The 15,946-nt window shown below is 40.9% G+C and overlaps 1 protein-coding gene across 1 annotated transcript in view; it reads left to right on the forward strand.

Annotated features, from left to right (window-relative positions):
• Positions 1-15,946, forward strand: part of LOC137438946 (WDR4 tRNA N7-guanosine methyltransferase non-catalytic subunit) — a gene marked incomplete at its 3' end in the record, with an annotated part of 45,781 nt that overhangs the window by 28,819 nt on the left and 1,016 nt on the right. The window contains 2 exon segments of the mRNA XM_078769352.1: positions 8,707-8,823; positions 15,743-15,941. Coding sequence (XP_078625478.1) covers positions 8,707-8,823; positions 15,743-15,941 — 316 coding nt within the window.

Below are 15,946 nucleotides of genomic sequence, written 5' to 3' on the forward strand. Positions count from 1 at the left end.
AATAAATTAACATCTTGTATTCAAAATCAAAAGCCTTGTATTATTAATGTTAATACAATTCAAAGAAAAGGAGCTGTAAGAATTGATGTTTTACTCACACACACACAAGTAAAAACACTAAATGATGTTGGATCACTTAAAATTAAAATGACGAAACCTATGTTAAAGAAATATTCAATAGACGAGTCAAGAGGAGGATTTCTCCCGTTTCTAATTCCTTTATTTGCTGGTTTAAGTGTGGCGGGAGCATTGACTGGTGGTATTTCAGCAGCGGTAAAAACTGCTAACGAAAGGAAGGCACAACTAAAAGCTCAAAAAGAATTGGAAAGACATAACAAGGAGTTGGAGAAACAAATTGTAGATTTTGCTCACCCACTGCCTGATAAAGCTAGATTGTTGGTTGGTGATATGCTTTCCTCTATTGCTCAAGCGGGTGTTAAACTAACTAAACGGGGTAATGGATTGTATCTTTCTCATAAATAAATGGATAAATGGTTTAAACAATTTGGAAAGAATACAACGTCAAATATAGAACTATCTAAGTATTGTAAAACACTAAAAATTGATAACGTGGTAATCTGTATGAGAGATGAATTAATACATATAAATAAGAATACAAAGAATATTATTATGAATTTAGACACACAGAATGGTTCTCATTGGGTTTGTATTCATAATAGTCAGGATAAATATTATTTTGATAGTTATGGTATGCCACCACCTGTTGAAGTAATACAATTCTTACAGAATTGTGTTTATCAAACATTTCAAGTTCAAGAAATTAATTCTAAATGTTGTGGTCAATTATGTTTATATGTATTATTTCAACTCAACAATAATGAAAATTTTTATGATATCATTTTTAATCTAATATAAATGACTTATGTTGGAAAAGATGGTTCTATCTTTGGAAAATCCTCCCAGGATATTGATTTATCAAATTATTATACAAAGGCACAGGCTGAACGACAAAAATATAGTATAAGTAAAAATATTAATATGAAGAATACTTATAAATTAATCAATTATCCAAACCCTACAGATGCGAATGACTTAATTAGATTCAGTGATTTATCACACTTGTTAAATAAAACAGCACGTTTTGTGAAACAAGTAAAATTTACAACCACAACACCTGGTTATACTGACCATACACCTTTCCTCATTGAATTTAACTACCTGCTTACAATTGAATTTTATAAAGAAGGACATTTAGTTAATATTCGAATTAATAAATGGGGGTATGATATGCCTGATTTAGGGTATAATTGGTCTTTTTCAATAAACTTAGAAGACCTACATGATTTAAATCAGTCTCGTAAAGAAGAATATTATCCACTTGGTGAAGATGAGGATTTATGTGGAAGTACAATTAGTAAACAACAAATACGTGATTTTAAGAAAATAAAAATATATGATAGTATAGCGATGATTCGCATGACAAAGAAGGAAGGTAATGAGATAAGGATAGAAAGCCGAGGAATACAAACCGATTTGGTAGTGGGAAGATGGGGTGGTATTACCTGTCATAATATTAATCTCACATATATTTCTGATACATAAATGGCAGGAAGAAGACTACAAGAGAATTATAATTTTTGTATTCAAGGATACCTACAAGAAAAGGGTGCTCGGTTTTACATACCGTACGAATTGGAACATACACATGGAAATTTTGTCATTAAAAACTGGCCTTATACTGATATTGTTAAACCAACAAATAGAGACTTGTTTAATGTATTAAATAAAAATGAACTTCTCAAAGTTATTAAATATAAAACTCTTTTAGAAATCGTTAACAAATCTTATTGGTATCCTATTATGAGAAAAATAATTATAGATACAAGAATATCTCAAAATCCAGATGAGTATATGTATAATATTATTTGGGGCTCAAGCTCAAGGGTTGTAAGGGCTGAGGAAGGAATTGAAGAAGAGAAGGAGGAGGAGGAGAGGGAGGAGAGGGAGATGGAAATCAGTGAGATTCGTAAAAGATTAAATGTATTACATCAAATAAATCGATCTCAACGCACCGAAGAGGAAAATAAAGAAAGAATGACTCTTGTGAAAAAATTGGTTTTAAAAACGGATGAGATGAGTTCAATTTCAGGGAGGAGATCTAAACGAGAAAGTGGTATTGACTTTAGTTAGTTTTATTTGTAAATAAATGGAGGAGAAAGTGAAGACATTTCTAAGGATTCTTTATTTTTTAAAAATTAAGATAGAAATGTATATGTTAAAAACTAAAAAGGTTTTGATACTCTGTCGGAATTTTTCTGATAAATAAATATGAGTTATTGTCTCAAATGTAAAAAGAAAACTAAATCTAAAAGTGTATTGTATGTTAAAGCTAAAAATAATAGAGTTTATCAAAAAGGAATATGTCAAGTGTGTGGTTCTAAAAAGTGTCAATTCATCTCACCTAAAAGTGGAGGGGATATACAAAAGTTTTTGTCAGGAAGTAAATTTACAACAACTGGAATTCCTGGGGAACTACACCTTCCAGGGTATTCTTTCTGTGGTCCAGGAACAAACTTGGATAAAAGATTAGATGAGACTGACAATCCTAAACCTTGGTCCAGACCAAAAAATAGGGTTGATGAAGTGTGTATGAAGCATGATATTGCTTATGGGGATACCACTACATTGGATGAAAAACATGAATCAGACAGAGAAATGTTGTATAATTTGTCTGATACGAAATCCGACATTGAGAGAGAAAGTTGATAGGTTTATTGTGAAAAAAATGATAAGTGTTAAATTGAAACTTGGTCTTGGTTATTCACCCTCAAAAAACTATTAGGCTCTAATGATGTCATCAAGACTGAGGAGCTTTTGGCTAATGAATTACATAAACCTATAATCACAAAGTTTAAAAGAAGGAAGGTTTATTCTAAATACACCGACCACATATGGTCCGCTGATTTAATCGAACTAAAAAATGATAAGGGATACAAGTATGCTTTAACCGTTATTGATTTGAGGAGTAGATTTGCTTGGGTTGTTCCTTTGAAAAACAAGAGGTTATACTTTAATGTTAGCCTTTAAGCTAATATTTGATAGGGATAAAAGAAAACCAAAGAAGTTATGGACTGATGAGGGAACAGAGTTCTATAACAAAATATTCATGAAATTTCTTAAGGGGAAGGGTATTAAATTATACAGCACCTTTAATGAAGGAAAAGCAGTTGTTATTGAGCGTTTTAATCGTACTTTAAAAGAGAAATTATATAAAAAATTCACACAACTCGGTTCTCAAAAATGGGTCTATTTAATTCAGGATATTGTAGATAATTACAATAATACAGTTCATTCATCAACAAAATCAAAACCATCAGAAACATTTACAAAATTAGAATATGAAAAGGAGATTAATTTGAGAAAGCCCAAGTTTAAAGTTGGTGATATTGTAAGAATATACAGATGGAAAAGCCATTTTGAGAAAGGTTATACACAAAAATGGACTCGTGAATTATTTAAAATCATTGATGTAATGGATACAGTCCCTTGGACTTACAAATTATATGATATGAATGAGGAAGAAATATTGGGTTCATTTTACTCACAAGAATTACAAAAAACAAAACTGGTAAAAAGCTAAAGGGAATAAAGAAGGGGGTTATAAAACAAACTCTCGGATTTGATGATTATAAAAACACGATGGATACAAAGGAGGTTGTGTACATAAATATTAAAGGAATAAGAAGTTATAAACATAAAATATATTCCGAGAAAGTTCTTAAGAAGGCACTTGGTGCATATGATGATAAACGATATTTAAATAATGATGGGAACACATCGGTTCCTTTTGGATATCATGCCTCTTGCTAAAAGGGGGATGTACAATGGAAGTATAGATAATCTACTAAATTTAATTTGCTCATAGGGATCCCAAACAGAAGGATAATTAATCAAAGGATCGCCTCGATACATGATGCTATAAGGTCATGACGTAATCCCGGTTCGCTTCTTCGAAGCTCTGCCGGTATTCCGTCGCCGGGGAGAACCTAATCGCATGGGGGACCCCGGGCAGGAGGAACTCTGACTGGGGGATAATAAACAGGAGGATAATAAGCTGGGGATCCTTGGTAAGGAGGGGTAATAAACCAAAGAACCAAAGGACCGCAAACAATATTTCACTATCTGCCCGTCGAAACACGGCGCGTTTCGAGGGTGAAGCCTATCGGCTTCACCACTCGAAACTAGCAGAGTGTATGGCGGAAAAACGTTCATGATTTCCCAAAAACCCACCTTAAAAAACACACGATTTGGGGCAAAATAACAACGATTTTAGGACTTTTGGGCCATTTTTCAGCGATTTTGTGCCTTTTCACCCCCTTTTCCAGTCAAAAAGCCCCATTTTGGGTGTCCCAGTGGCTTGGGTGCGGGTGTCCCAGTATCAACCTTTTTCCCCTACTGTGGTGGTATTGTCCAGGATTCACATTCTTCCACATCTTCTCCTTCTTTTGGCTGATGTTCTCATTCAATTTGATTAATTTTATTTTTACTTGTGTTATTACAATCTCCAGTAGTTGTTGAGCAGTGTTCCATAGCAGTAGATTCCAACGTGCAGTGATGACGTCATCATTGGTTTGCGTTGCGAAGCAAGATCGTTTTTTAATGAGGAGACCTTTAGGTACGATCCCTCGTTGTTTATATTCGTTTAGGTAAGTGAAGTGTAGTTCATGGCTTTGTCTTTTTTGCATCATATACCGAATCACTTGCCAAAAGTGCACCAAACAATATGTTGGAAAAACTGAGAATACACTCTACACACGATTTAATAACACCCGGTCAGAAATCAATAACTTCCACACCAGTCAGGGCAAATCTCTACCTTACACGATACACTTTAATCAACCGGATCACTCTATAAATGACATCCAGATCTCTGCCATTGAATCAATCACAAATCGATCACACACCACGATTCTGAAACGTGAGTCCTTTTGGATACACAAACTTCGGACAAAAGTCCCTCATGGCATAAATTTTGATGACTAAAGCATGTTCCCACATCAACCCAATCAAATTGTTAACCGTAACCCATTCATTCATTCATTCATTCATCATTCATTCATTCATTCTACCTTTATATGTCATTTATATAAATATATAAATATATTATATGAATATAAATGGGATATGAATATATGCTTGTGTGTTTATGTATGTATATCTCTATTTGTATATGCACGTGCACCCTAACTGTAACGCAAACGGTCACTTCCGTTGAACTTGGGGCTGGTGAGTGAACTTTGGCGTGGCTCTTCCTTCTGTATGCATTTTCTACACACATCACACATCTCACACACATATCACCATACATACTTGACTGATATACATGCCTGCTGTTTTTGTAGACTCAGAAAAGACCTTTGTTGGTCGAAAGCTTGTCGACAATTAAAGATCGACGTCCTGAAGCTACGTCCGCGTCTTATTTAATCTAACGATTATTTATTCAATACAAATGAGACGCCCTGCTCGTACTTTGGAGTTTCTACTATTTCTTAGTTATATATATATATATACATACATACATACATACATACATACATACATACATACATACATACATACATACATATATATACATATATACAGACTTGGCATTTAATATGGAATATTTTTTTGTGGGGGTGAACTTACTTTTCAAGATGTCTTAGAACCATAAGTTCATTGGAATTATGTTGAAATTATTCTAGATTTTGCTAGTGACCTTTAAAATAAACAAAAAACACATTTGACATTTCGAAACAAATAAATTGATCCTTGAAAGTGATGTAAACTGATATCGAACTCAATTCATGGACAGTACTGTGTTAAACTTCTGTGCGTTTTCCAGAAGTACACTGGAACCCCGATATAACGAAGTGCTCGGGAGACATAAAAAAAGTTCGTTATTTTGAAGTGTTCGTAATACTGAATAACGTACGAATCACCATACTATCACACCTATTCATATGCAAAACAACAAACTTTGTATTGTTCATTCATGTACATTTTATTGTTCGATTGTACGAATAAAAAACTTTAAAAAGCATTGCTGTTGTGTCATTGTTCAAGTACATGTAATATTGTTCAAGTACATGTAATGTCATTGTTCAAGTACATGTAATATTGTTCAAGTACATGTAATGTCATTGTTCAAGTACATGTAATATTGTTCAAGTACATGTAATGTCATTGTTCAAGTTCAAGTACATGTACATGTTCAAGTACATGTACATGTTCAAGTACATGTACATGTTCAAGTACATAAATAAAATGTTCAAGTACATGTAATATTCATCGAATGTTCAATTTACTGCGTGAAGAAACTGGTAATCTTGGATTGTTTACTCTTGGAGGTGGCGTTTTCTTTGCGTGCATAAGATAATAGCTGACGGAGCTGTAAAACTTTAATGCTGTCGACTGGTTTCCCTTCAAACCAGGAAAGTGCTGTTTCAAGTCCGGCAATTACATCAGATGTTGCTGGAACTTCTTGTGGTTCATTGGTGTCATCAGTCACTTTCGATGTCACACTGCAGTGTTGTTTCACGAACGGAGGCGATAATTTCTTCATCGGTCATCGAACTGGTCACGGGAACGTCTTCATCGACGTCCACCCATAATCTTGCAAGATTATCCAAATCTTCGCCATTAACTTCAGCAATGTGCTGTAAATCTCTGGCAATTTCCGATAAAAGGACATCGTCACTCTCATCAAACTCAGGATCGGTGTTTTCTTCATTGGCTGCATCATCAACAGGATAAATGGCGGCACCGAGTGATTTCTTCCAGCACTTGTTGACCATTGGCGGCGCTATATCAGCCCAGGCTTCTCCAGTGACATAAATCATTTCCTTGATGTCCAGGGTTTTCAAAACGTTGATATGCTGCTCTTAGGAATGCCGTATTCTCTGGAAAGGTTTGCTGCTTTCTCACCAAGACTGAGACGATCAATGATACGGAGCTTGTCTTCAACTGACAAGATCTTGCGTTTACGGGACGGTGTCACCATATTGATTTGCCTTACGTTAAACAATAGAATCTCATTAAATATGCGGGGGACAGGAAGTTCGTTCGTTATATCCGGAAGTTCGTAATACTGGTGTTCGTTATAGCGGGGTTCCAGTGTATCTCTTTATTTTGCACATTAGCCCAATTTTTTTTTAACAAAAACAAAAGTTAAATTACTACTGGGATTACGGACAGTACAATTACAGTTCAGTACTTCGTGTAACCCCCACGAGCATTCAGGAGAGCACGTACACGTTGAGGCATGCTGTTCACGAGATTTGCCAAGGTTTGGACAGGAATCGCTTGCCATGCAGTGACAATAGCCTGCTGTAATTCACGCACAGAGGTTGGCTGCTGGTAGAAGTGGTCGATTTGACGCGTTAATTCTGCCCACAAGTTCTCTATCGGATTCATATCCGGGGACTTGGCAGGCCACTCCATATGCTCTACACCACGGTCAGCAAGAAAGTGTTGGATCATGTGAGCATGATGAGGCTGTGCATTGTCATCTTGGAAGACAAAGTTTCCTCGAAAGGCTGCACGAGCAAATGGAAGCAATGTTTCTTCCAGAATGACCCTGTACTTGAAATGGTTCAGGTTTCCATTCAGAACAACCAGGTCAGTTTTGCCCCCTGCATGAAAAGCAGCCCAAACGGTCACCCCACCACCTCCAGCTTGGACTCTTGGCACTATACAATCTTTGTTGTCGGCTCCATGCACTTGTCTGCGCACGATAGACCAGAAATCTAGACTCGTCACTGAAGATCACGTGATTCCAGTGTCCTGGCTGCCATTGACGGTGCTCTCTGGCCCACTGCAATCGGCGCTGGCGGTGTTGTCTGGTCAGACGTGGCTTTCTCAGGGGTCGCCTGGCACGATAGCCTGCTTGAACCAGTCGTTGGTTGACTTGCCTTCTGGATACAGGCACATTTGTCAGTTGCTGCCACTCAGCCCGAAGCCGATTAGCTGACTTGGTACGGCCATTGCGGACTAACCGGTGCAGCTGGCGATCATCCCTCTTTGTGGTTCTGCGGGGATGTCCTGGCCTCGGTATTGGAGTAGGGACACCCCTCTGAGCATTTCGTTTCAGGATCTTTGACACCTGACCTTGAGTGATGCCATACTGCCGAGCAATAGCACGCTGTTTCATGCCGTAATTTCGTAAAGCCACCACTCCATGACAAACAACATTGTTGAGTTGACGGACCATCTCCAGAAGAAGCGGCAATAATTTTTGGAGACGTGCAGCAGTTGTTTTCCACTAACACAGAACGCAACAACCCTTGTATACCCGACTGTGAAGCCAATCATTAAATGCACCTGTCCGTACATTTTGCCACGCCACTTGTGATATAATCCTGTTGTTGACTTCTTGCTGCGACAGACAATCAGTGACATGCTTCTTTTAACAAATAAATCACCAAAGTGTAAAAGAAACTCACCAGATTGATATACTGAGTTAAGAAAGTAAACCCAAGTCAATAAAAAAAAAAAAATTCCATATTAAATGCCAAGTCTGTGTGTGTATATATATATATATATATATATATATACTATATATATATATATATATATATATATATCGGTGTGTTACAGATGCACTTGCCATCATTTCATTTCTGGTAACTCGTAGTTGTTGAAATTAACAGTTCATCACCATAAGGAGATGGGCTAAACACTAATCCCCACCTAATTTATTGCTAGGATTGACGTTTTCCACCCGTGCGAGTTCTCCACTTGTTGCCGCTTCTTTGCAGCAGGATCCGGACACAACGTGGCTCTATTTGACACAATACCCGTTTGGAAACTCGTCTTCTTGTGGTAGGAAGGCACATGCCGTGGATATGGCATACGGGTCACTTTGCTAAAACCTGACCATAGCGATTCCAGCAAGAATTATCTTTGCTACATCAATGATATTTTGTCTGTTAAATCATTCTTGTGGCACACACTCACACCAATATGATGGGTTGTTTAAAGTTTGCTCATTGCATACGTGTAAACCGTAGCCACGGCCTTTTCATATACATGCGTGCACAGTGTACCCTGCTATGATAATTGGTGTTTCAGCAGAATTGATAAGCACTTTTTATTCCTTTTAAATAAATCGTTGATATTAAATCACCAAAAAGAAAAATTACCGATCGGCTTGACAAGCAAGTATATTACAAATATTGTCGCGTCTGCAGCTAGTTAACACCAGCCTTGGACAGATGAACCGAACCAGCCTTAACTCCCGAGGCGACCTCCCAATTATGGCAGGTATTGCGCGCGTGAGATGGAAGAGACACAAAGCATTTAACGACACAAACACAGGTTTATTCCGAAACCCAAACCAAGAACACGACAAATAAAAATGTACCAATAACGACTTGTAAGAAAATAAGGCGTGGACAAAAATAACGGAAATAAAGAGGAGGTAACTAAATTCTAATGTGAGGATCCTCCACTCAGATACAACCACACACACAGGATAAAGTAATAAAATAAAAGCTCCCTTTCCGGCATTTAGCTGTCCCCAAAATGGGTCCTGTTGGTGAGGTCTGCAGTGGGGGTGTCCGGAGCCAACAGGGCGGGAAGCTGGGAAAATGTCGATGGCGAACGCCTTGCGCCGAAAAATGCTTTGTATCGATGCTGTGGCGAGCCCCCGAACGGCCCTCTTCCTTTCTCCTCCGCTTGGGGAAGGACAGCACGGCCTCCAGCTCCCCCGGAGAGCCCAACCGTCCAAGCTCCCTCACGATTCCTGCAGAAAACCTCTCTCTCTCTCTCCAACCGCACAAAATGGCCTCCTTCTCCCTCGCAAGAACCCAAAACGTGCTCTCTCCACCCAACCAATCGCGAAGCTTCTTGCTGCCGCTCGCACTCTCCAAGCACCAATAGTGAAGCTTCTTCTTTGCACGCTCACCAAGCACCAATCGTGAAGGTTCGAGCTCGCCTCGTGTTCCACCCAGGTTATCCGGACGCGTCACTTGGAGGTGTGGCCTTCTGGTCCTGTCCCCCGCCCACCGCACCACTGATAGCTCTGCCTCTCCTGTATGTGTTCATCGAGTGTGATTAGCTTGGCCGGCGGTTGTTGCAAATGTTAGGGATTGCCACAGACGGTTTCACGCACAGGGGAAATTAACCTTAAACCCTACTACTAATTAGCATGTCGTCATCCCTCTTATGATGAACATTTAAACACAACCTTAAGCTACATTTTTCCTGCTTATGTACATCAAAATGCTCCTACACATCACACGGTCCATACTATTTCTATTCAATTCTACCTTCCGTACTGTATTCTCTTACCTACCCCCATACAACACAACAACAACAACATGCATTTTAAGGCCATTTTCCCTGCTAGAGCGGGGGTTAGCCTTGCGGTCCCCATGACAATCTTCTCCATTTTGCCCTATTTTCTGCATCTCTCCTTGTTAAGCCCCTTGCCCGCATTTCTTCTTCCACCATATTCAGCCAAGTCTTTCTCGGTCTTCCCCATCCTCTTCTTCCTTCGACATTCATTTCCGTCACTCTTCTCAACCAGTCACTTTCATCCTTCCTCAACACATGACCAAACCATCTCAACCTATTTCTCTTCGCAGCATCAATGACAGGCTCTATTCCCATCATCTTTCGCAATTCATCATTTGTCTTCCTCTCTCTCAACGATACTCCACACATCCACCGAACCATTCACATTTCCACCCTTTCCAGCCTTCGTTGCTGCTCTACGTTCATTACCCATGTCTCGCTCCCATAAATCATAACACTTCTCACACATGCAGCATACACCTTTCCCTTCAGCTTCAACGACACTCCCCTCCTCATCAGCACGCCACTCAGTTCCCGAAACCTCTTCCATGACATCTCACTCGAGCAACCGTTGCCGAGTCTGATCCACCTTCTCCATTCAGCATGTCTCCGAGGTAGCAAAATGTTTTCACACCTTCCAGCTTCACGCCGTCTCCAAGATCCAACTCAACATTTCCTCCATCTGCAGCTCCCCTCTGTGCACTCCTTTCATTTGAATGTAGCTACCACACGAGTTAATGACCCTCAGACCACTGCATTTTTGATGAACCCACTCAGCGCACATTGTACATTGAATGGAGTTCACTCCGACACCCTTCCTACACAGCTCAGGGCCACTTCCCAGTTCTTTCCACCTCACCACATGCTTTACCACTTGCCATCACCTTAGTCCTTCCGATATTCACCTTCAGACCTTTTGTCTCAATACATTCCTTCCACTTCAGTTCCTCAATACGTTCATCTTTTCCTTCAGTCCATCCATACTTTTTGCAATCAACACCAGATCATCTGCATACAACAACTCCCATGGTAAACCCTCCTTTACGTTCTGAGCCAGCACCCCCATCATAGCTACAAATAGTAGTGGACTTGGTACCGACCCCTGATGCACTCGCACCTTCACCTCAAACTCACCACTGTTCCCGTCCTTCGTCCTTACAGCTGTGCGCGCTCTTTTGTACATTGCCATCACTACTCTGATCAACCATTCCTCCACTCCTAACTTCCTCAATGCCCATCTCAATACTTTGTGTGGAACCCTATCGAATGCTTTCTCCAGATCAACAAACCCAAGAAACAACTTCTTCCTCTTCTCCATGTACTTCTTCTGCAACTGCCTCACAATAAAGAGCGTGTCTGTCGTTCCTCTTCCTGGCATAAATCCAAACTGCATTTCGTCGATCTTCACCTTCTTCCTTATCCTCCTCTCCAACACCCTTTCCAATACCTTCATTCCATGCTCCAATAACTTTATCGCTCGGTACGAGCCACACTCCAGAGGGTCACCTTTCCCCTTGTATAGAGGGACGAGGGTACTCGGTTCCCAATCCACTGGAATGCGGCCTTCTTTCACCACCAGATTACAGATCTCTGTCATTCAATTCACACCCCAACTTCATGCTGTCTTCAATATTTCTCCCACAACTCCCGTCGGCCCTCCCGCTTTTCTACTCTCCAATGCTTTTATCGCTTCCTCAACTTCCTTCTCAGTTATCTTCTCTGCCGGTCCTAAAGCTGGGTTACTCTCTATGTTGCCATCCCATTCATTCTCTGTATTCAACAGCATTTCCATATATCTTTTCCATCTTCCTTTTATTCCATCTGGGTCCACAACGAATTTGTCCCACTTCATCCTTCAAGCAACTCACCCCCATCACATCACACCTCTCTTTTGCTATCTGCTTTGCAATCCTGAATACTGCTCTCTGACCCTCTTCCGAATCCAAGCCTTCTCCGAACATTTTCCTACATGCCTCCTGCAACTTTGCTACCTCTTTCTTTGCAGCCTTCGTGGCTGCCTTATAACTTTCATGCTCTGCTTTTTCTGCTCCCGTACCCTTCGCCTTCTGCCACTCCTTGAACCTCTTCCTCTTCTCGTCAATCCTCTTTCCAACTTCATCATCCCACCACCATGTTTCTGAGTGCCTCGGTGGTCCTTTTGTCCATCCACCTACCTCACCAACGGCTCCCAACAGACTATCTTTCATTGACAACTTGACATCCAACCACTTTCAAGCTCAACCACATCATCCTCTACCCTGCTCAGCCTCTCTTTTAATGCCTCCCTTACTGTCACCTCTTTCAACCTCCACACCTTCATTCTCGGTTGGTACTTCACCCGCCGAGCTCTCTTCGCACCTTTCACCCTTATGTCGCAGACAACCAAGTGGTGCTGTGAAACAGCCTCGTCCCCCGGGATCACCTTTGTGTCCCGGAGGTGCCCCCTATCTCGCCTACGCACCATCAGGTAGTCAACGGTTGTCGTCGACCCACCTGATGTGTATGTAACAAGCTTATGATCCTCTTTCTGGAACTGAGTATTACAAATCAACAAATCAGCTCCTTCAGCAAACTCCAAAATCCTTTCACCTTATCGATTTCCCACACCATATCCATAACCCCCATGAACTCCCTCAAAACCGTCCATACTCCTTCCCACATGTCCATTTAGGTCTCCTCCTACCACAACAACTTCCTTATCTTTCACGTTTTCCATCAGCTTCTCTATTGCACACCAGAACTTGTCCTTCTCTTCATCGCTCCGACCAACCTGCAGAGCATATCCCGAGATGACGTTCACCAAGAGCTTTCCAATCATCATTTTCACCATCATCAACCTTTCACTTACTCGAGTTACACTCACCACACTGTCTACAAACTCCTCAGAAAACAGGACACCAACACCATTCACGTCCTCCGGGCACCCTTGCCACACAAACTTGTATTTCTGTCCCTGCCTACCCTTCACCATTCTCACACCACTTCCCTTCCATCTCGTCTCTTGCACACAACATATGTCCACTCTTCTTCTGTTCAATACTTCCACCACTTCTCCTGATCTCTCTGTCATTGTCCCTACATTCCATGTCTCAAACCTCAGAAACCGATCTCCACTTCGGGCTGTACCCTGCCCATATGTAGTTGTAATTGTCATGGTTCTCTTTGTGAGGCAATGTTTTTATGGCCGGATGCCCTTCCTGACGCCAACCCTCTTAGTCGCCTCCTACGACACGCAGGGATACGGTGTACCTATTCTAAACCAGGGTACACACCCCATACAACACAACACACAACATGCATTTTAAGGCCATTTTCCCTGCTAGAGCCGGGGTTAGCCTTGCGGTCCCCATGACAATCTTCTCCATTTTGCCCTATTTTCTGCATCTCTCCTTGTTAACCCCCTTGCCCGCATTTCTTCTTCCACCATCTTTAGCCAAGTCTTTCTCGGTCTTCCCCGTCTTCTACTTCCTACTACATTCATTTCCATCACTCTTCTTAACCAGTCACTTTCATCCTTCCTCAACACATGACCAAACCATCTCAACCTGTTCCTCTTCACAGCATCAATCACAGGCTCTAGTGGCTTATGGGGTGCTCTAGGTGCACACCCCATAAACGTAACAATATCTAACGTATGTGAAGGCAAGCGTCTGTTTAACTTTGGAGTGGCTTTGCTATGTCCACGTTGCTTTTGCTTTTAATGGCCAAAATTGGTGATTCCACCAGAAGTCTGTTGACAGAGGGAGTAAAAATGCTGATTATAGCTTTATTTGTGCTATTGCCCTGAATTGGAACATATTCGATTTGTAATACATCAACTTGTCTTGCCTTTTGCACAATGCTTGATTATGGAGCGTCGGTTCTGCCGAAGCAGTTTCTTTGGTTCGGGTTGCCATCCTGGACAGGTTGCCACTGGCACAGGGTACTCAACTAAGGGTGCTGGAATTTGTAATTTGCTCATGGTGCTGACAATGACTCTCCAACTCTTCGCAAAGAACACCGTGGGATCATTAGCAAACGCTGACTAATGCCGGCAGACAGGGCACCCAGATTAACGTCTATCTGTGGGATTGGATCATGATTTATCACACTGGATGTGAAACACCAGGATGACAGTGTATAGCTGGGCCGACATTTGAACCCAGGCGAGACAGCTCGTAACGAGCCGTAACGTAACGTTATGTTAAATGTTAAACCCGTAACGAGCACGTTTTTGCTTTGCCAGTAACGTTTTCCATTTCTTTAACATGTAATGTCTTCAAAACATTGCTTTTTATTTGTCTTCAAAAGTTTGTTCACAAGATCTGGACTCTATGGAAGAGGCAGGTTATGGAAAGCAAAAGGCAACATACTGAGTGGCCCCACAACAGGTAGGCACAAGCAAGACAACAAATGGGCAAGGTGAGAGAGGAAACACAGTAACCTACAAGTATGAAAGTAGGAATGATCGTGGGCAGGGATGGAGGTTGATATGAGATGCCGGCCCTGCAGGGGAGTGTGGGATTGAACCACCTCTGGAACTCGTTTCCACAAATGGCAGAAAAGAGGAATAAAAGAATGGTGTGCAGGAAGCGTGGATATTTTGAGTTGAATCAGGAAGGGCTTACTAGAAGAACATGCATCAGAGGAGTTGGAGAATCAGTTCCCTGAGAGCAGGAGCAAAACCACAGGAGAGGTGCCAAAAAAAAGTGAAATGGCAACAGACCTTGTGCTTCAGCCTCATCGTGGGAAATTCCAATAATGCTTTAGATTCCACTGAATCCAGGATAGATAGATTTGATACTGAGCTACCAGTCCATGGAAGACTGGAGAGCAGTGCGTTCCAAGTCAAGGAATGAGTTGGAACTACTGATGATGTCCAGGTGGTGGCTGGCTTTGGATCCAGCTTTGCTGCAATACGGTCAAGCCCAGAGCTGCTGGTGAGGTCACAGCTGATGGTGAGGCCTATAAGTCCAAAAGAATGGACCTCTTTTGGTGGCTGAAATTGATTGATGATCCTTCCTGAAAATTTGATGATTCATTTATTGAAATGGGATGGAGGTGTATACTAGGTAACATCGTTGTTGGACATTTTTACACAGGTTCCAGTGTTGCTGTAAACACCAGACCACCATTTTGTCATCGACCATTCATTATGATTAATGATTATTGATTGGCCATTTAAAAAGTTTAAATTTTCTGAATTTCATTGAAACCTAAACCTTCAATGAGTAACAATGAGGAGACCTTGGTGTTCTTGCTTTGCAATGTGTATAAAGTAATTGGGGACATTTTGCACGAGACAAGATGTCTTGTACGATTTCATTGTTTGATCCTTCATCACAGCGTAAACCATTATTCCATTTTGGACAATGTTGATTGAATGTTTTGCTCGATGCTTCATTAATGTCTTCTTTTTTTGGTTAACTGGTTGCATTTGTCACAATTGTGTTTTCTGTTGTAGGTCAGTTGGAAGGAAGTGTACGGCCCTGACATTTCACCCCTCAAGCACACAACTCTGGGTGGCGGACAAATCTGGAGATGTCTTTGCATATGATATACCTCAAATTTGTAATCTCCATGCCTATTCGCCTCCCCGCATCCCACTAGTCACAACTGTGAAAATGTTGAAACTGGGGCATGTTTCCATGCTTCTGGACATGGTGAG

Source organism: Myxine glutinosa, unplaced genomic scaffold, assembly GCF_964187855.1.
Source record: "Myxine glutinosa unplaced genomic scaffold, kmMyxGlut1.1 SCAFFOLD_2171, whole genome shotgun sequence".
Taxonomy (NCBI): domain Eukaryota; kingdom Metazoa; phylum Chordata; class Myxini; order Myxiniformes; family Myxinidae; genus Myxine; species Myxine glutinosa.